This window comes from Typopeltis vanoorti, chromosome 7 (assembly GCF_054136105.1).
Source record: "Typopeltis vanoorti isolate ZY-2024b chromosome 7, IOZ_Tvanoo_1.0, whole genome shotgun sequence".
Classification (NCBI taxonomy): Eukaryota; Metazoa; Arthropoda; class Arachnida; order Uropygi; family Thelyphonidae; genus Typopeltis; species Typopeltis vanoorti.
The window spans coordinates 112819593-112842311 of record NC_143555.1 but is presented as its reverse complement, the minus strand read 5'-3'; the positions used below and the strand labels follow the sequence as shown (position 1 = coordinate 112842311).

At 36.4% G+C, this 22719-nt stretch overlaps 1 protein-coding gene across 2 annotated transcripts in view; it reads left to right on the top strand.

The window, feature by feature from the left end:
- The window catches only part of LOC150104978 (transcription factor Sp9-like), a 65194-nt gene extending 45516 nt beyond the window's left edge, over positions 1-19678 (top strand). For both annotated transcript variants that reach the window (XM_090396085.1, XM_090396084.1), the window contains one exon: positions 18152-19678. In XM_090396085.1, coding sequence (XP_090252211.1) covers positions 18185-19465 — 1281 coding nt within the window. In that variant the 5' untranslated portion in view covers positions 18152-18184 and the 3' untranslated portion in view covers positions 19466-19678. The remainder of the gene's footprint in view (positions 1-18151) is intronic.
- Positions 19679-22719: the final 3041 nt, after the last annotated feature.

Sequence of the window (22719 nt, the reverse complement as noted above, 5' to 3'; positions counted from 1 at the left end):
TAAGAGGGTACTTGGTAATAATAAAAATTTAAGAAGGGGTACGCGGATATCTGAAGTTTGAGAAACACTGATCTAGGCTATCAGCATAGATATAAGAAAAATGATTTCGGCATCTAAAGCATTATACTTTCATTCTCTTCATAGGTCTTCCTCTATCTATTTTCCCTTCGGGTTTATATTTAATCGCTTCCTTTGGTAGTCTTACATCTTCCATTTGCTTTATATGCTCTCTTCAATTCTTTTGATGTTCTTTGATTTTATCATTTATTGCACATATTTTGTAACTTATTCCTTATTTCATCATTTCCTATTCAATCTATTATAGCACTTCCTTAAACTGCTTTAAGAAACTTATAGTACCACAGATTACTTGAGAACGGTGTTATAGTTGGTTATCGATATCAATTTTATATCACATCCTAAATATTGAAAATATGTTACTTTGTTCTGTATATTACATATAAGTGGATCATGTCCTTTCTAACTTGATAGGTTTATACTGCACCGGTTTTATACGGTATAAAAATATTGCGTGTCTTGAAAGGATCAGAGAAACGTACGTAGAATTGATCTCCACAAGTATATAAATTCTACGTGGCAGTTGAGTGTCGGTTAATAACTGATGAAAACATTAACAGATTAAGGCATGAAGGCTCTCTTTAGTTACCGAATACCATCAAAATATTTCATCAGATAACTATCATTAAACTTCGTTTGAAGTGCATAATCATGGATAAAATTCATCAGCGACAAAGTTGTTACTATGGAAACTAAACACGTGTGGATAGCTTGTCAAAACAAAGCGAAAAAGTATTCTACTTTTTTAATATTAAGTATTATACCTAATCATTCGCTAATACTGATTTCGATTTAAGCCAAAATAATTGCGGGAAGCCAGTTAATTGTAGGATGAAGTATATTTATTATTTGCTGTCGTTTCATTATGGATAGTGGCAAGCGATGAGCATTTCTGTGTAACAGATCGGTTATATATGATGAAAGTAAAATTAAGTATGTGTGTTTGTGTTGTAACTGGAATTTTTGGATCGTCAAATCGTGTCTGTTCTTTTTTTAATTGTCACAAGAATCCACTTCTTAATTTATTCATATATTATCACTAAAGGTTGACAGTTCGTGTTTCCCTGATATATTTAGCCTTCTCCTAAAACGAGTTGATAAAAAGTGTACAGCATACATATAATCTATAGAATCTTATCGAGTATGTCGCTCGCATGTGGACGATTAATAATCAACGGAATTCGCATTGCCCCCCCCCCCCAAATTCAAATTGCGGGATGTTTTCGTGTATGACAAATTTTTATTTGACCACCACACTTTTCACTTTGTCCGTCATCGGGTTAATAAGCACCCATTGGTTGACTGCCTTGCCTTTCTGTTCTTCACCATGCACGGCGTGTTTCAGCAGGTGAAGGGGAGGGGGGGGAAATAAGAGGGGAGTGTCAGAACTAAACATTAAAGTTAATTAATAGTAGCCGATGACACAAGATCCTACTAGGAATGATGGAATGTGTGCTCCCACCATTTAGTAGAACATGTATCAATCAAATGTAAGGTTAAATATCTACTTGAGTGGACACCCTAGGATGCTTAGATGATAATTAAATATGTTGTGGAGTGTACTTCATGGTGTTTTCCGTGTGGTTTTACTCTTTCCTCTGTAAATACGCCAGTCATTTGCCGACAGGTTTTAGGTCCACGGATTCTAAAGCTTTTGTAAATAAAATCCTCTATTTGAACACACTTTTGTTTTTCTATTAATTAGCAGACAAGAGGAGATCGTTTGGCATATGAATTTACGGTACTCATTTGAATTAATTTACGTTTAAATCATGAAACATATTATGACTTAATATTATTAAGTTAATTTACAGAAATGAAGTAATTTTGAACCATATTTTTTATTGTGCTCTCTCTGAAGAAAAAAAAGTAAAAAACAAACAAACAAACGGCATTCTAGATATGCTGTTATAGTGCGACAGTGAAATAGCAAATTCGAATACATATATGTATTCCGCCTTTTATCCCCAAAATTTTGTATTTATTTCTATTACAGTAAATAATGAAATAAATTGGCTTTTTATTATTACAGTTGGTTTATTCAAATGTTTTCTCCATGGTTTTGAAACCGAAATGCTGTGCGAGCGGCCCCATTTCTTTCATTCGCATTTCTTTAGTTCTAATAGACACATTCCCATAATTGTTTCTGTTTGTCTCAAGACAACTGAGTTTGTGTTGAAATTTCTTATACACTGTAATCACTCACTTTGTTTTATAAATCCAAGTGAAACCATCTAGGCCTGAAAGTTTTTCAAACAATCTTGTTATTTTAATTTTTTTTTTTTTTTATCTCTCAACATGTTAATACCATTATTATTTTATTGATTGCTAACTATAAATTATATACGTGGAGTTTAAAAATTGTAAGAAGAGAAACACGGCATCGGATTGTATCCCATATTATGTACTTAAAAATGTTTTTTTTTTTTTTTTTTTCATACATTGCTTAGCGTGAAACTTAACGCGCTTTTCTCTTGTTTGGTTCTATTATTTGTGTTCGTTCTAAACAAAGAGAAGCTGCTCAATTACTCTACTAGTAGTACACATTTCAACATGTGATAAGCTGACTTATTAAAGCTGCTGTTACTTAGAATTGGAGAGACGCCTTTTTTTCACTTAACTTGATTTTGAGATAAAAGATTTTTTTAATGTGTTCGACCAATGCTTGTGTCCCACCTCTCGCACATAGAACAACTAATGAAAAATTAACTGATATTGGTACACTGGTAATTTCTTCAGTCTATTATGTAAAGCATGTTTCCATGCATGATGTGTACTTGCTGATCGGTTGCTTTCATCTTTAATGGTGCTAAGAACACGTAATTAGAGGCTTGACTGGCTGCCTTACGATATTGTCATAGAGACAGTTCTCTTGTTCCTTCCTAATCAAGGCATCTATGAAGAAGGGGCTTGGCTATCGCTCATCTTGTCAATCCTAGTTGGGGGTACTGTAACTAGCTAATTGTCCGGGTAAGGATGAAGGCAAAGATGTTTAGAGGCTATGACTTTACCTAGAATTCTGGGTAACTTGTTAGGCCTAGTTATCGTGGGGAGAATTGCGGAGATGGCGGGGGGGGGGAGTTCTAGGGAGGGACGGCTTCTCATTTCGGTTAATCCGTTGACTAAGAGCTTACTGCCTGGCATTAGCGTCGGATCGTGGCACGTTTTAATCTGCTCGGGACAGTATCAGAGATTGGATCTAAGATGTCGTTCATATCCGAACACGTGTTTGCGAGCCCGGATAACAATGGCGTTGACGCCGTCCCCCGTTTGTCCTACTACTGGTTTATCATGCGGGGGCCTTAAAGCGTACCGCATGCGGCACTTACGGTTGTTCGGTCGGGCGCTATTCTTGCACGCTTCGACTGCAATGGCGTCGACTCTTGCGGAGCTCGGGTCGAGGGGTTACCGCTACAGGCACGCTTCATCTACTGAGCTGTGAGATAAGGCCACTTATAGTGGCGGAGCCGTGAGTAGTGCGTGCATAGGGTGGCAAACGGCTCACGAAATGTTGTCTTGACCTCCCCCCCCCCCCCTTCGTCCACCTGACATGGCAGGAGACTAGCTATTGTTTCTAATAAAATAACACTTTGCCTCCTCTGTTAAATGCGACAGGTGCTCCCGGAGGTAGGGAGGTAGTTTATTAACGCATTGGGTACAGCAGAGTGAGTTGAGGGGGGGGGGGATGACATCATTCGTCAAATCTTTTCACAACTTTATTTTCCCATTAGCGAAGCCACATGGAGACATTTGATCCGTCTGCTTTGGACATTGGCACAACGCTCGAGACCTCTCTGTAGACGTCACACTGCAAAAGAGACAAATGTCTGGGGGTCCCACGCCAAATAATGAAAGGAGTCACATGCATGCTAAGGCGTATTAGACACACTCAACTGGGATCTCAGCAGTTGGGCCAATTCATCACTCCTACTTCCTTGAGACGAAGTGAGAAGAAGAAGAAGAAGAAGAAAAAATGGCTTTGGAACATGGAATGTGAATGGTCACTTCCCTATAAGAAGAATCGGGCAGCACGGAACTGTTTATTGACTGCGCGCTTTAAAAAACACTAATAATACCTGAGTTCGACTCTCTCTCTTTAAAAACCTACTATTCATTCCCGTAAAAGGTAATTTAAAATAAGAAAATCCAACGATATTCCTTCTCGCAAATGGACTCTGAGGACGCTAATTTGGATGGAGAGAGTCCATCCATGTTTCTTTTGCTCCGGTGATACATCATTACTCCTATTTTGTGGAAACTTAGCGCGGATATCACTTTCCATTAATAATGTTATAAATAGTTTTGATGACTTTATCCGGGATATTCAATGTACCATCTATGAAATCTGACCTCGTAATCCAAAACTGGAAATCTCATAATTAATAAACAGATTTTTAAAATAGCTCAAAGGATACGTCATGATGCAGTAGACCAGACATTCACGTGACTAAAAATATGCATATTTTATGGAAAAATATTTCCTTATGTTCTATTTTCTAATTTCAGTGCATTAAACTTTTAGACTACTGCAGTAACAAAAAATAAAACAAAATAAATAAATAAAAAGTTACCTGTATTATAAGTGATAGATCGTGGGTTAAATTTTAACCAAAATGCAGATTTGTTGCATTTCATAATTTCAATGTATACATTTAGAATCAGCACTAGCGATCGTTTATGAAGTCCAATAATTGAAATAATTTTCCGAGTCAAGTGTTAGCGAAAAGCTAAAAAACATTTTCTTTCCATGTCAAAAATCTAATTTGGCGCATTGAAACGATTGTTACATGCAGAAAATCTAATTGTCATCATTAGGTAATTAAAGAAACCAATGCTCCTTAACCTAGAAGTAAGACTTCCCATGTATTCAGTCAAGTTTTTCACTATTAACTGAAATGGGTTAGCCGATCTTGTACGGAGGGGTTCTTTCCGATATAATTTCTCCGAATGTTAGTCGAAACGTTTTATTTATTAAAAATAAAGATTTTTAATTGGAACTATTTTTGTAAATTACTTTAGCTTAGAATTATCGAATTTAATTTGTTAATATAATTAGTTCGCAAACAAAAAATGAAGTAGCACCATTATACCAATTAAGACATTCTCCCATTGATTTCAGAGAATTATTATTATTATTATTCAATTAACTGAGTTCACAGTCAAAGAGCAAACAAGAAACGTGAAACAGCATAATGAAATCTTTGACTGGCAAATGAGTCCAATTCGCGCCTTATCCAAAGGCCTAGAATCGACTAGATATCGTCTTAAGATATGAGCTGTCTCTAAAAGTACCCTTTTCTGAAGTTGAGATGGTATTATATCTGAGAGGCTTAGCTTTTCCAGGTGTTTCATAAATGCTTTTGGTATCGTTTCTAGCGCTTCTACGACTATTGGAACTGTTCTTGCCCTTTTGTTGAAAAGTTGTTGAATTTTAAATCTCCAGATCCCTATACATAGTCAGTTTTTCACGCACGTTTTCTTCTACTCTATTATCCCCTGGTATTGCCACATCAATAAGCCACATATGTTGTTCTTCAGCTACAGTGATGTCTGGAATATTATAAAAATTGTGAATCCATATTTCCCACACAAGCTCCAATATACAGCTTTTGGAATGTCTTTGTTTATAGTTTGCATGAACAATCTTGCTGCAAGAATTAAGTAGATGGTCCACTGTCTCTTTTTTATCTCTGCGCATGCGCAGTCGGCATTTGCTATCGTATTATTATTATAACTGGAAGTATTTGAAGGAAAAATATTTTGAAGCTATTCCTACTGTAACATGGATGACTGTAAATGCGTTAGATATAACAGTTGAATATCGTCATCTGGTTTGAATACACCACGATCCTGCTTATTGGAAGCTTGAAATCTCTGGAGTAGTATTTCCGGATTATCTAAACCTTAACCCACCCAGAGAACATGCTCCTAATTTTTGTATATTTAACAGATTTACTTTAAAAAAATCCATAACTTGGTCGCAAGGACGTCGCGACACTTTCCCTTTAGTTGAAAAGGCCTGGGTTCGAATCCAGCTTGACTCAAAGAAACTTTACAGTGGATTTTAAACTGAATGTGAGTTAACCATATAGAACTGGAAGAGTTTTTTTTTTTCTGGAAACTCACGTTTTTCAGTCTGCAGAACATGCACCGGTCAGAGAAGTTAGCAGACATCGCGGATTAACGAGGGTAAAAGATTCACCCTCGGAAGTTTTTATTAGTAATAGTGTCTATAGGACTGTCTTATTTTTAGAAATAAATTTCAAATTTATATCCAATTTCTTGGTTTTTATGCAAAAAATACAGCTGACATCAATTGATATAAGGCTTTTTTTTTTTCTTCTAAATATTTAAATATAATTTAATTTTGCAATTTGAAATGTACAGATAGTTGTTTTGTATGTAGTAGAGGGCGCTGTGAATGCTATTTACGTAAATCTCATTGCAGTTATGAAGACTGAATGGTATGAGTATATTTTTGAATTAAAAAAAATTCTAGACGTATTTTTATACTAACATTTTAAATTTTGGAAATCTTTAACATCTTTTTAACGTGTCTTGGAACTCAAGGAACTTTATCTAAACAATCAATCACCACAAATAAAAACCCAAAACAGAATGTTAATAATGCAGTCTTCACTTATGGATTTTCTTCATATTATATGTAGAATCAGTTTAAATCATGTTATTATATCGGAGATCATTCTCGGTAGCTCCTCGTCTATATTATTTCATCCACACATGCAGTAAATAAAATTGAGCCGTGGTCACATTTTTTGTTCAAAATTTTCCAAATTATTTACTGTAAAATGCTCTGAAATAATAAACGTCACTTGTATAAGAAAGATGAGACGAAATGCTTTTTATCCGCATATTTTCAATCTTTTTTTTCCATGTCTAGGGTCAGAACAACGATATTAATCATATTGCATAAGTTACAACAGCGGCCACTTAATATTGGCCCTACCCACATATAAACCAGAGTCGAGGATAATAGAAGTCACGCGCACAGAGGCTAGATGTCCAGATAAGCCATTAGCGGTCAAGACATGTGGTATTTCTGATTGGACGAGCTCGAAACTGTTAATAAGTAACCCTGCAACGATAAATCATGGGCATTCATTTAAGATTCCGACCCTGCTAAAAAAAAGTGCATGGTTCCCAGAATGACTCTGCGAAGGTTCATAAAATACACATTGAACTTCTGGCAGCACTAAGTTCAGTTAACACGTTATTATTAACCAGCTAACACGAATTTTAACATCTGGATATGGATACTACCATTTATTTCCTATTATTGTTATTTTTGCTTGGCATAAGTAATGATCACAATTTTACGTTGATTGTGTAAGGTCATGGCCCATATTGAGATAGGTTGAATTTCTCGAAAATGACTGCGAATTCAGTCTCTTAGTTGGGATACGTTGGAGAGCTGTTTTTTGAGTAATCACTTGGGCTCACGTGCTGTATCTTTATCATTTGAATGACACAGATTGATTAATTGAAACGATAAGATATTTTAAGTTTTTCATTTTTTAAAACTGTTTTTTTTTCTGTTTTTATTTAATTTTTTTATGTTTTGTATTTCGCAGTAAATTAGGAGCACCTGGTAAAATATCAGTCCAAGATAAAGTCCAAGAAGGCCACCGATATGGTGGCCTTCGTTTGTTGCTATTTCCTGGTTTCATTCTGACCGTTTGGTCCTATAATTTTGTTGTTGTTGTTGCTGCTACTGTTGTTATTTTATTTAGGTTAATTCCCCACACCAATTCGCTTGCATTTTCAAGGATGAATTTATAATTTTACTATTTCAAAGTGACTTGGTGGCAGTCTCAAGATATGCTCATTGGTTGAAGGGCACATGGGTTCGAATCTCTAGAACACAAGGAACCTTTATAAAAGTTTTTAAACTCAAAGTCAATTACATCAGATATTGGTGGCGAGCTTTTCAGTCCCAGACATGATTTTACATTCACGAAACATAAACTTAAGAATGCATGAGATTCACAGACATGATACGCTCATCTCATAACTATAGTTTTACTTTCATGTCATCTAAAACATCCAACCATTTCAAATTATTAATAGTGCTGATGTTAACTCACGCATTACAAAACCTAATTAGTGATATCTTGCAATAACGAACCTGATTGCTGCGAAATTTGAGTACTATTTTTTTTTCCAAGATTGGTCGAATTTCTACAACGCTAGAACTGGGCAGTCCTCCTGACCCTCAGCTTTGTAGCATAATTTCTACACCCACCCGAGCAGGAGGCGCGTCTCTGTAATTGTCCATGCATACGTCAAAGGTGCGAGGTTTAGCGGAACCGGCAAACACAAAGAAAGATATTTTATGGTTTCTAAAAACAGGAAGGACAAATGTACGTACATGACTTGAGGGATTCAAAGTAATCTGAACTAGAATTCAAGATTATAATAATGAAATTAAAATGACAGAACCTCTCCCTGCCCCATTTCGGAAGAAAAACATCAGTAGCTTCAGGCATAAATGAGATGTCGGTAAGGAAGCCCCGAAAAAAAAAAAAAAAAAAAAATCATATGTCGACATTAGTAAAATCAAGTTCGCTCTTTGTATTCATCTAAGCGAATATTTTGGAGATGCATCCAAAATTGCTGTCGTAAACTGTTGTTTTGCAACTATAAAAGTAAACACCTGGAGTTTGTGGTGAGTTAAATTACCCAAGTGTGCGTAGTGGAGTCTGTGGAGTCTTTCCCACATAGTAAACATCTTGAACATATGCCTCAATATCAGTCCAACTGGAGAAGCGGAAAAACACTTGAATTAAAGCAATGCAGACACCGAGGCGCTTCGGCCTTCATTATCCGCAGGTGTGGCGTTGAAAAACCAGTTTAATGTATCATCTCGTAAGGCCTACCTCCCTCCCGAAAAAAAGAAAAAAAAACGTCCATTTTGTGCGGTCTCTCTGTATGTGTATGAATGTAAGCAGATGCGTGTTTTATTAAGAGGTCTGATATGTTTTTTTTTCTTTCCCTCTTAGCGTTTTATTAATTTCAGATTTTAATTTAAATCAGTAATGCGGGAAAACTAACGTTGCAGGAAAGAAATGCATTTTTCTGTTAGCTATTGCTGTTGTATAACACACACACATACGATCTCTTTCAACAAAGGTATGTTATGCAAATCATAATTAAACACATCTTTTTATCACCTTTCATCACCACCACACCTAAATATCAAGCAAACCTATGCCTAGATTATCGTTGTACATATCACTTTCTTTTAGAAAGGGGTTGTTGACTAACCCCCCCCCCCTGTAAACCGAAGACCTTCACTAAAGACTGACAGCCAAGCCAATATATTTGGATTTCAACCCACGTTTAAGTCGTGCTGATTGGTATGCCATCATATATTTCTAGGTTACATTGCAAAGTTTTTACCTTGCCAAAATATGAAACGCCAAGAAAAGAATGTAAATGACTCCTTTAGATAGACACACTTAATTCTTTCATTCACTCCCCATTCGACCCTCTACCGAACTCATAGGGACGTATACGCTAAATTATGATAGCTTTTCGTTGGTGAGGCTGTCGAAGGTGCTCACTGAATAATAATGAGGTAAGGAAATTGTGTGTCTGGGCGTGTGCGTACGTAAGGGAGGGAAAAGGTGGGAGGGGAAAATCTCCATGTTTATTTGGAGTTCGATATTTCCATGGTATGGATTTTTACAAATCATCGTGTGGTTTGATAAACTGAATTAAATATTGAGTTTAGCTTTTTTTTTTTTTTTTTCTTGCTGTGTAGATAGCTGCAGTTTGTAAAACTGGGGAAAAAAATTTATCGGATATTGTAGTACTATCCAAATATCCGATCTTATTCTGCTTCCATTCTGGATTAAGCAAATTTAATGCGTTAAAAATACTTAAATCTTGGTCGCATATCACAATTCTTAAATTTAAAAGAAAGATTTATAGATTCACCACCAGGTGGCGTCTGTATAGCTTGATCATTACAATCAAAAGAGAACTAAGTAGCTTATTCTAGTGTATTTCTTAAACTACTCTATGATGCATCAAATCGAATTCTGACCTGAGTATAGCAGATGTTTTAATCACTGAATTCAAAATAAGTTTGATCTCATTAATGAGTTCAGTACCACGCACCTACTCCCGAAAAAAAAAAAAAAAGAAAAAAAAAGTTAATAGAAATAGCCAAACAAAAGGCGTGAATGACAACATTGTTCCCAGTTGTCTGATGAGGTTCTTTCAATATACACTGTTCCAGTTCTTGTTATAGTTAAGCTGTCATTCAAAAATATTAAAATAAATAAACATTAATCCCCCATCCCTGAATTATTTGCACCTATCTATCAGCAGATATTTACTATGTGTCTAACAAAGCTTGATTTTGAAAAGCATCAATTATAATATCTGTAAACTTACTTCTTGACGTCATTCAGTTGGTGTCACCCCACCTTATTTAGTTAAATTTCTTTTTACTGTTTTGCAACAATAAATATCTCATGATCTGGTCTGTATTGATTGTAAGCTATTGATGCATTGTCTATACTTTATATTTTTATCGATATTTTCTAAGTTATTATATTTACGTCAAAAAAGTCAACAGCTTAAGGATAACTTGAAAAAAAAATTAAAATTTCATAGAAATTAATTCTTTAACTATTCATATTTTAATATGAATAGTTAAAGTTCAAAACAAATTTTTAGGTTTTTTATAGATTCTGTAGACTGTCAACCTTTAGTGGAATACATTGCCAGTGATTATCATGTTACAATAAATCCCTATGTGAATAGGAAATGATAGATTAAAAAGTATCGCCGGAGAAAGAATGACACACAGACATACAGGAAAGGTTAAGTCTTTTTCCTTAAGTTTTCCTTATTGTGTCACTAACGGAGAGTTGAACCATAAGGCTTCTTCGGTATTGCACTATAATCGAAGGACACCGCTTGTGCTAGGAAGATGGGTCGAATAAATGCAAAATATAAACATGATTTTATGAGTGTCAGGAGAAATTCTTAAGTCAAGACATGTTCCAAGGACAAATATTTATTAGGAAAAAAAAAAAAGAAAAGAAATAGCGTTCCCCTCGAGATAGTTTCATTAACGTCGATTAGTCACAGGAAAATAACTGCCAAAATCGTCTGTGTCAGTAAACTTGTGGTGGGAAAATAAATATGGAACTAGCGAACGCCGAAGATCGTGCATGCACTGCAAGCTAATGGAAGGGACGCGTTCGGAATACTAAACCTTCTCAATGAAATTTAGTCCCCATTTAGATGACACCAGATTAACGTTTAGCGGGAATAGAAGAAATCAAAACACTTTTATGGGATAAAGCGACGTCTAAGTGTAAGAAGTATTTCATTGGCCCAAGTTGTTAACATCTCTTCGGCCATAATAAGAGGATTGTTGAGTTGATGGATATCGACGCGAATCGTGATAGCCAATAAACTAACATAATGAAATACCGAGTTACGAGCGGTTGACAAATAGGCTAACATTTAATTCAAAATGCTTTTTTTTTTTTTTCTCTTGATAGATCCGTAGTGGTAGATCGACGGAATATTTCTTGGTTTAATCCTACGGAATAAAAAAAAAAAAAAAGCAAATGAATTTCATCTCCCTCGTGAGTGAAAGCTTAAGTATCATATTCTGGATAGGTGGGAGGAGAAGGATGAGAGGAGGACCTCCCATATACAAAGAAAACATTCTAAAATATAAATAAATAAAGCAAACACATATATACCAATAGAAATGTAAGAATAAAAGTTATTTTATTCTTCTCAAGAAATAAGCTAATATTTTTCTTACGAATCGTATTTATAATTGGAAATTTTAAATGGCACGCAGAGAAATTTTAAACATTTAAAATTTCTCTGCGTGCCATTTGACGTTATTAACATTTTCTCTATTTACGTTTGACATTAGAAATGCACTTAAGCTATTGCATTGCAGTTTGCTTACGAGTCCAGAGTTATTTTGTCTATTTCGATATGGTAAAAACAGATTTTAAGAGTGGAAAACTTCTGTCACCATATGAGTTCGAGTAATTAGTCTTTAGTTGAAAGTCATCATAAGTGTACCTACCAAGATAGACTCGACTAGAAACTCAAGTTTTCTGAACAAACGTTTTGGTCTTTATTCCGATTTTTCTATGAAAGTCCGCAACTTTTGAACACTCGCAAATTTTTGCTATGGCGTATATCACTACTCTTTAGTTGTTGTTTTTATTGTGTGTGTGTGTGTGTGTGTGTGTGTGTGTGTGTGTGTGTGTGTGTGTGTGTGTGTGTGTGTGTGTGTGTGTGTGTGTGTGTGTGTGTGTGTGTGTGTGTGTGTGTGTGTGTGTGTGTGTGTGTGTGTGTGTGTGTGTGTGTGTGTGTGTGTGTGTGTGTGTCATAGCTAGTCTTGCTATCTTTATTTGTCGAGAACACTTACTTAGAATTTGACATAGTTAATATACACGCAAGATTTTAATCTGCAACTTGTATCACTTTTGTTGTATCTTGAAGCACGCTCACAGAAGCAAATGCATATGAGAATGCTTCTTCCAACTTATGAACATCATACAACATGGCGCAATAAATAAAATTTACATTTCGTTTCCAACAGAAAAAAATTGTTAAGAATGCAATGCTTCGTAGATCAAGAAATGTTTGAGCAACGTAACCGGCTCCAAAATGACCAGGTTGTTGAAGATTTCTACCAAATGAAAGGTTTGATATCGATGCAAGGGTTAGCGATTCTGAAATCATTGTTCGTTAGTAATAGATCAAGGAGGATCGAATAATAAATCAATTTCATATATATATTTTTTTTTATATCAACCCAACATGCAAAACTATATTGAATCGGTATACCTTTTATGGGTAAGAGGTTAAAGGGAAGTATTTGGAATGCAGGAATCTGTAGATGTGTTTCTTAAACAGATGGAGGTTGGGTCTTTGGGAAAGACAGATAGAGAATGTTCCAAAAATAATAATAATAAAAGACAAGCTGGTTTGATAGGTGGGAAACTGTACCAGATGTCGAATAGTAACTGCTTGTGTTCTTAAATTTTCTAAAGAAAATTGCCTTTTAATGATGGTGACCAATTCCTCGAAGACGCATAATGCTAAAACAAAGCATCTACGAGAAAGTGATGAAAGCAAATCTCTGAGGGTGGTGGAATATCAGCTAACTGGATTGACCTTTCTGGATAGTATCAACGAATTTTAGGGAGGATTTTTGGTTCACTCCCTCAATGTGTAAACACTACAACACTATTCCAAGTTTGGATTTCAGATTTATACAGTCAGCAGTTGTATAGATGAAAAAGAGTAGCTGGAGCCGCAAAGGTCGTTAATTTTTTGGAGACTGAAGTGGCTATGGAAGTTGGGATATGTTTGTACGAGAAATAGTTATTGTCAAATGACGCGGAGCACTCCAATGCACCACACACACACACACACCACACACACACACACACACACACACACACATACAAAAGGTATTTCTTAAAATATGACTTCTTTTTTCCAGTTTATTTTTAGTTAAAAATCAAGTAAATATTTTATTCATAAATATTGCTTTTTTCAATTTATTCATTCATTTTTATTTAAATACATTTCCCGGAATATTTTGAATATTTTAGTAAGTTATCGCGTCATACAAAACATGTTAGTCAACCTTCCTGTTTGTAGCTATCATTTCACAACGAAATGAACAGCGTCAACCTGGTGTAGTTATTTGCATGAATATAAAGAGTTCAGAGATTAGTTCTAAACCCCGCCCAAAAACGGGTCGGATATTCAAAGGCAGATAATGAAAGGTTCAGTGTTTTCCGATGGCAAGGAAGTAATTCTACAAAGCCCTTCTAGCCAATGCAGTGCGTTGATTTGAAAGAGGGACACCTGGGAGACTTGTTATGTAGCACTCAGCTTTGTCACTATGGAAATATTTTAAATTCTAAATGTCTGCTGTAAAGTTTAGGTTTTAATTGTGTATCACTAGAGGGCGGGAGCATCATATTCTTATTATTCACACTGTTTCATGCATGAGTATAGATCAGGAGTCGGCAAAAGTGTATGATGACTCTTGGTAAGACGTTTTTTCGGAGTCTTGCGCTTACAAGGAAAGTTTCCAAAAGCATGAAAAGAGAAAAAAAAAAAGAAAAGAAAAAGAAACAGGATATTCCTGGCTGAACAGAGGATTGGATGGCGTGATTTGATCTTTACATTTTCTTACATTACGACAATCTTCGTTGGAAAATTCCAGCATTGTTAGTCTACTCTATAATTCTGCATTCATGAATTAATCAGTTCTGCTTATTTTGTTCAAGCGAATATAGTAAGAGAGAAATTATTGGAACTAGCATTAAATCAGTTATTGCTATTTTTATATTGTGTGATTATATAATGTCTTTCTTTCTACCCGCTCTTGCAATTTTACATATGAAGCTTAAAATTGCCGTAGCTGCACATGCAAATGTAGTCCTTCTACCGTGCGGCAAAAATAAAATAATTTCACTTCCAAGGTCACGTGGGAATTGCAAGGTTCCCCTCAACAGAGACGATAATTTTCGGTCGTGGTTTCTGTCCCAGGCGCCGACTGTCTCTTCAGTTCAAAATGACTTTAATGCCGTTGGCTATACTACCGGTACGAAAGAATCGGTAAGGGACTGGTTCCCTTACAAATACATCCATTTGTACAATTCGTTAGCAGAACTAAAGAGATGATAACACAGTAGATTTTCACAGTCGAATACAACTTCCATTTACCTTAGCGATATTAAATGAAAATTTTCAGGTTTAATGAATTTCGGTCCAAACTATGTCTTAATATTTATTACAACCATATCAATATCTCATTAGAGAAAAAAAAAAAGAAGAAAAAACGAACATGCTGTCTGTAGCTTCCATCTCATACGTCACATTGCTGAAATATGCAATATGTCTACATCATTTTCCAATATGACGTATCCATCACAACCAACTCTTTACTGATTGTTGGCGAGCTGTTAGAATGATTATATTACTGAAATTAGTCTCATCGCTGATTATTTAAACTGAAATGTAATAGAATTTTACACGTATCAGGTAGAACTGTTTTCCGTTCGTAAACTTGAATTAAAAGTAAGTTCAAATATAGTGTAATAAATATTCATCAGTAAAGCAGGAAGAAAATAAACCGTTTTCTGTTTCTCCAAAAAAACTTTTTTGGAGAAACAGAAAAATAACTTTCTATCCTAGAAAGTTATCATTACATACCCATATATATGATTGAAATAATTTTGGGCTATTTAACCCTGAAATGTACTTCTAAACCACATTTAAAAAATAAAAGAATCAAAAAGTTACGAGCATTATGTTTCCGTCAATCTGAAGACGCATAACCATCGGAACACGAATGTTGGCATATGGCTTCTGAGCTAGTCATGTGCGAAGTCTGCATGTTTGTTTACAGGGGGCGCTGTCTGTCATTGATTGCCAATGACCATTAAATTAAACAAACAAAAGCAAATAAAAGATTAAAATGGTCTAATTTCCTTTGATACAATGTCTCTACTCCAATAGTGGCTTGTTCATTTTTAATCACACGGCAAATCGACCAATTCGTCTTGTAGTATTGATAAACCTGTCTTAGATCAACAGTACATTTGGTACGAGTGGATTGGTGTAGAAACTGTATCAGCGAATTCAATCTCACAACAGTAAGAGATGGATCGATAGCAATTTTCCTTCGCAAACTTTGTTGCATGTGCAAGTAGGGAAAAAACACTATTTGATGTTAAAACTGTATATTAGTAGTGCCTTACATCAGTTATGTACCCTGAAGATGCCAACAGTCTTAGTTGGTATAACATAGTTGTTTATTATATGCACTTGATCAATATAATCCCATTTAAAGTCATTCCAGAAACACTATTGATTCGCTATCATGATTATTGTGTTTTGACAATGCATAAGTGAGTGTGCGTATGCATGTGTCTAGGCTCGAATACACAGGTCTATATGTATTGCGTGAAACCACAAGACCTTCCTTATGATACATAATAGCTATAAGGAGAAAGTGTAAAACAAACCACCAATGTTTTTGCCATTTATATATATTTATGTGTACGCAAACTTAATTTCGGTAGCCCGTATTAATACTATTTTAATATTCTTGTTCAACTTTCATGTAGCTGTATATTAGTAGTGGTTATTCAATTGTAAATGGTTTGCTAAACTACCTCGCTTTGGGGGATCCCGATGTCCTGGGCTTTATTTTCCAAAAGTGCTAATGGTGGTGTTAGGGCTCAGGAGGGGGCGAACAGGAAAGGAGATTTGTACTTCAAAGATTCTTACTCACCCCCCCCCCCCCTGGTTCTTTCCCTGTCCTTCCGCCACCGTGTACCCTATTTTGGATGTGGTAGGGGGACTGGCCTGGCAACCTTGTCCACAAAAGGGAATGTTACCGGGAACACTCTTACGGGGAAAGGATGGGGGGGAAGAGAGCGGTAGGTTTATTTATCAGGTGCGAAAAAGCTGTTCTGAATGTGAAAATCCTTTAACTTTTTTTTTTTTCGTTCTAACCCCTTAGAGTGACGAAAAAGGAAATGGATTTTCACTTACCTGGAATTTCGGATATTAACAAAAAAAGATCACTGTGTTTTATGTAATAAAACGTGCATTTGACATCTCTTCTTTAAATTTAAATATTTTTAAATAAAGTATATAACATTTATTTGTCACTTATATTATTTATTTGAAAAACTCCTTTCTTTAACTTATTTTATATATTTTTTTAAAGTTTTAAATCATGGTAATAATTTATTATTCTTTTAAAAAAAGATAAACCCAGATAGGTGGCGTAGATTTGATTCCGATCGGTGATTTTTTTAACTGACCAAAAGATGTGTTTCTTTGGTTATTTATAAATCGCGCCAACATTTTATTTCTTTTTCAGGATGAGGGCATTTACTGCATATTATCAATTTTAAACTACTCTTCCAGAGTTAATATAAAATCTATTTATCTTCTGGTAGCTTCTCTATCAACAAGCATTGCACATTCCTACTGCAAAACATACTCATGATTATAACAAATCTTACACATTGATTTATACAAACACATCTGTACCTTTTTTTTTTAGTTCGTGAGATTTACAAGAACGCCCTAGAAGACGTTATAACAAAGCCATAACTTATCGAATGACTTGAGGAAATAAGAGTCTGATCACCGTTATTGCTACATGAAGATTGATGCTATTTGAAAGCGAGCATCAATCTTTAACGATTCATATTCTTATTAGAAGTCATTCCTTGTTCGTAACCATCATTACTTATCAACGCTATTGACTCGTATGACATGAATTCTACCCATGGCAACGCACGTGCTGTGTCGTTCTAGCCATCGCATTAGTTTTATTGTACGGACTTTAGGGCTGTTTAATATAGAGGGCAGCACTATATTGGGGAATCGGTATGCTTGAGCTGCTCCGCTAGTAGACATTGGGTTGCATTGATGGCGTTCGGTTTGAAAAATATAAATAAATAAAAATAAAATAAAGATTATGAAAATAATATAAAATATAACAGACTTTAAAATAAAGTTCTAGCATTGTAAAGTGTAAAAAAACAATACAGCATCCTTAATATTTATTCACTATTATTTTTCACGGCCATGTTTCAGGTATTTCTTTTGGGCGGCCTTCCCACGAAAGGGTTTGCGTGCTATCAAATCATCTTCAGTCAAGTCGAGATCGCAAATGAATGTCACCAGTAATGATAATGTTATTGCGCATTTAGACAAAGATATTACGTACACTGAAATAAAAAATTACTTCCACCTGGAAGGCGGGGAATATTTAACTGTTTTGCGAGGCTGTTTTTGCCACAAAATAATCTTTCACAGGACGAAGTTAAATCACCCCCGCCGCCCAAGTAGAAGTAAACATTTATTATTATTATTATTATTTATGTTTTGTTTACCGTGATAACAGCTTGAATAACCATTCCTATTTTAAAGTGTCGAGTTATTTTTCTTTCTAAATCTAGAACTTTGTTAACACAACGTAATAACCCAACTTCTTTTTTGTGTGTCATTGCAGGAACATCCACGTCTTGGAGGAACCCCTCTAGCCATGCTGGCAGCTCAATGCAACAAACTGGCCAGCAAGAGTCCACCTCCCTTGGCTGATGCAGCAGTCGGTAAAGGTTTCCACCCCTGGAAGAAAGGAACTCAGCCGACTTCAGCCCCTGCAGGCACGGGACTTCCTCTTGGTTCTCAACGAGTTGCCACGCTAGCCAACAGCAGCGCCCCAACTCTCAACTATCAGCGTCCCGCTGTGACGTCAGCATGTAGCTCCGCCTCATACGGCGGGGAAAACCTGTTCTATCCTGGCACTGCGGTTACGTCACCGCAAACGGACAGTGGTCAAGCAGGCCTCCTAGGAAAGGTGCATGGTGATTCTTCTCACCTCGGTACCATGTATTCCAGAGTCAGCGTCGCTGCACATCCGTACGAAAGCTGGCCGTTCAACATGAACGTGGCGGGAGCCACTCACAGTGGCATCAAGACGGAAGTGTCAACTGTGAACACCCTTAATTCTACGACCTGGTGGGACATGCACGCCGCTTCCGGCGCTGGTTCGTGGCTCGACATGTCCGGAGCCACTTCAGGACTGCATTCTCAACTTCCCGCCAACTATCCAAGCTCCGACTACGGACTGGGACCGACACTGGCTGCTTCCAATCCGGCTCATCTGCTATCGTCGGGTCAGCACCTACTGCAAGACACGTACAAGTCGATGCTACCCTCCGCTCAGGGAGTGGGAGCTTCTGTGGCCTCCCCTTTCGGTCTTTCGCAGTCCACTCTGCCGCAGATGCCTTCGCCAAGATCGCAGCGCCGCTACACAGGTCGTGCGACCTGCGATTGCCCCAATTGTCAAGAAGCAGAACGACTTGGCCCTGCGGGGGCCCATCTCCGTAAGAAGAATATTCACAGCTGCCACATCCCAGGATGCGGGAAGGTGTACGGGAAGACCTCCCATTTGAAAGCGCATCTCCGCTGGCACACAGGTGAGCGCCCTTTCGTCTGCAACTGGCTGTTCTGCGGCAAGCGATTTACCCGATCTGACGAGCTTCAACGACACCTCCGTACCCACACGGGAGAGAAACGCTTTGCTTGTCCCATTTGCAACAAGCGTTTCATGAGATCGGATCATCTCAGCAAGCACGTGAAAACCCACAACGGGAACGGCGGGGAGAAGAAAGGAAGCAGCAGCGGCAGCTGTAGTGATTCGGAGAACAGTCAAAGTGAGCCTCCTAGCGTCAGCAGCCCAGCATCGGTTAGCACCCCACCCTTGGTTCAACAGACGTCTTTGCCAACGGAAACTCCCAACTCAGGTGTGGATGGCAAGTAAGATGGTCGAAACGAAGAATCCCATCTGGCCAGTGAGTCAAACAGTTCGCCATGAGACCTCGAAAAAAAAAAAAAATGTTGTCGGTCTCATCCTGCGGTGTATAGATCCTCTCCCACCCCCTCACCGTTCGTGGCCAAAGGTTTACCGTGTTATTCAGGGTTGCACTTTGATGTATATGTGCTTGCACGTTTAAAAAAAAAAAAAAATGCCTGATTTTTTTCCCACCCATCCCTCTTCAGCAATGGCTTCATCCAAGATGGAAAACTTAGTCATAATTGACACAGGACTGACCTCATATTTTGGTCGAGGAAGTATACGCTGTCAAGATTAAAAAAAAAACAAAAAAAAACAGTGATTGCAAAAAAGGAAAAAAAAACTCAAGTACTGATATTTTTCTCTCTTTTTTCTTCTCTTTCTGCTGTGTTCCAGAGCATGCGCAAAGCTTAGTAGACGGCTTGGCTACTGAACATGGTGTAAAAGCAGTGAAGATAGTTTGAGCTGCACAAGACATTTTCTGTGAATAACATGGAACGAAAACTAAAACAAAAAGAAAAAAAAAAACTGAATTTAAACAGATATCTTGGTTAGGAAGGAGGGAATTCTGGGATGCCAAAATAATATTAAAATGCGGGTACCTTCCTGAAATGAATACGAGAACTTGTCATCTCTAAATTAACACTGCCTCGTATAGGCGGTATATACTTTGAGGACGGTTCCTTGTAACTTTAGACATTCCAGGCAGTAGCGACCGTGTGATCAAGTGGTTAATTTTATAGTCATTGCCTGCTTGGCGTCACCCTCAGGAAAAAAAAGTCTCCTCCTTAGCCACCCTAATTCTACCCTTGACCTCTCTGGGAATGTTAGAGGACACGTTGATATTCACTAGGATAGGATTGCATTACCCTTTAGCTGTTCGTTTTTTTTTTTTTTTTTCCTTTTTGCCTCTTTCCATACCTGTATTTTAGACTCCACTTCCAAGAGACAGGTAGAAATGGGTAGCTAAGGATGTGCAACAAACCTGATGGTTGGCGTAGATGGTGTATGCTGTAACGGTAAGTCAATGGGTGTATTGTTTCATGGCAATGTGAATAAACAGTTTATTCGAGAATACAATTGTGCTGTTGTTTCTTTCAATTTTCGTTATCCCAGTTATTCTACACATATCCCTATTGGGACCATTAACATCATACTGGAACTATTAACATAATACCAACAATTTGAATTATATATTATTATTAAAATATAAAATAAGAATTAAAATTAAAAATAGATTTTAAAATATTAGTTCACTTTATTATATTTTTTATAATACATGGTATATGATTAAAAACTTTTATACACCAACTTGGTAAATAAATTTGACAATTATACTTTCATTAGCAATTGGCCAAAAAAATTAGATTTAAAACAAAACGTCTTTTAGAGTTTTGCAGAGGCTTGTCATTTTAAAACCGTTTGGTTTTAAAATGACCATCTTATAAAGTATTCTGAAAGGTGACCAGGTCATACGTCAACTAAATGCAAAGATATACAGAAAAGGCAATCACCACTCAATACAACGTGATTCAAGCCTCATCTTTCATTTGTTTCAACGTTATTAAATTTAAAACACTTCATATCTTCGAAGAACTGGCAACTTCTTCGTTGCTGGTGTCTAAAACTTGAGAAATGTAATACTAACTTAAAAGATTTGAAAAAAAAGTATATGAAAACAAAGAAACAGTAAAATATATTTTACCAATCAATTTGAGAGGGATGTGGATGAGTGCAATCGAGTTTATTAATAGCATAAAAACTTTGCATTTTAGCATTACTGTAATTAGAAAGTTTGTAGAAATACCGATAGGTGGCATTTGTGATTAAAGTGCTATCCATCGGTATTCATATATTGGACATCAAAAACATCATAGTTTGAATACGAACAGGAACAATGCTATGGATTAATAATTAGTCAAGTATTCTGTTTAAATTTCCTTAATAACTATTTTAACTTCTACATATCACGCTACCTGCAATGAACAAGTTTACGGATTACATTCAGCGAGATTTCTGTGTATATACATACACACACACACAGAATAATTACAATATATATATATATACAGGGTGTTCGGGATAAATTTGACATATTTATAATTAATTATATTTTTCCGTAAATTACATGTATTAACACACACTTCTCTTCATTTAAAAGTTTGGACCCTTCTTCATTCATATACAAGATGTCAGAAAGGATGGATAGCTGGAACCCACCTGAATCATGGAAGAGAATAACTTGTATCATGATGATTCGTGCCCGCCATCAAAATAAGGATATTACGACTGCTGCCCAATGCTCCCTGAATACAGTAAAAACAATCAGGCATGAACTAGAGACTTGCAATGGTGACTACGAGGATGTAGCAAGAAGAAAGATCCCTAGCAGACGATCTGATTGCGTTCGTACAGCAGAATTCCTCGCAAATCTGCAGGAACAGGTGTTGAAGAACCCTGGCATTGGAATTCGGGCTTTGTTCGTGGAGTTGCTAACTGTAGTCAAGCCCTGGATAACAAGGGTAGCCAATGGTAGGCCGTATGTATGGCAGCAGGATTCGGCCCCTTGCCACACCTCTGGGAAAAGTCAAAAATGGTTGTCTGAAAATTTCTACGACTTCACCAGTCCAAATGTTTGGCCTCCAAACTCCCCAGACCTTAACCCCATGGATTATTTTGTATGGGGCGCAGTTGAAAAAGACACCAATCGCACTTCCAGTAATACAAAAGCCCAGTTAATGGATAAAATTAAAACAGTTTTTGCGGCCCTTCCCAGGGAGACTGTAGCATCAGCTTGTTCGAGGTTCCGAAGCAGAATTGAAGCTGTGATCGATGCTAATGGTGGTTATTTTGAGTAAATCTTGTTGATAGTATTGTAATTAACTCTGCCTGTAATGTTTTTTGTCAATTCATTAAATTTAATAGATACAAAGAAGATTTTCTTTTTCCTTACGAAACTGTCAAATTTATCCCGAACACCCTGTATATATATATATATATATATATATATATATATTGTAAAGTATTTAAACGACTTTAATAATAACAAAAATAATAAATTTATTATTATTATTATTATTATTATTATTATTATTATTATTATTATTATTATTTAGAATGAGTTTATTCAGAAGTGTCGTCAGATTCTTGACTTTCCTCAGGAGTACCTGTCCTGAGGAAAGTCAAGAATCTGGCCACATAAAGACATACACAAGATTCTT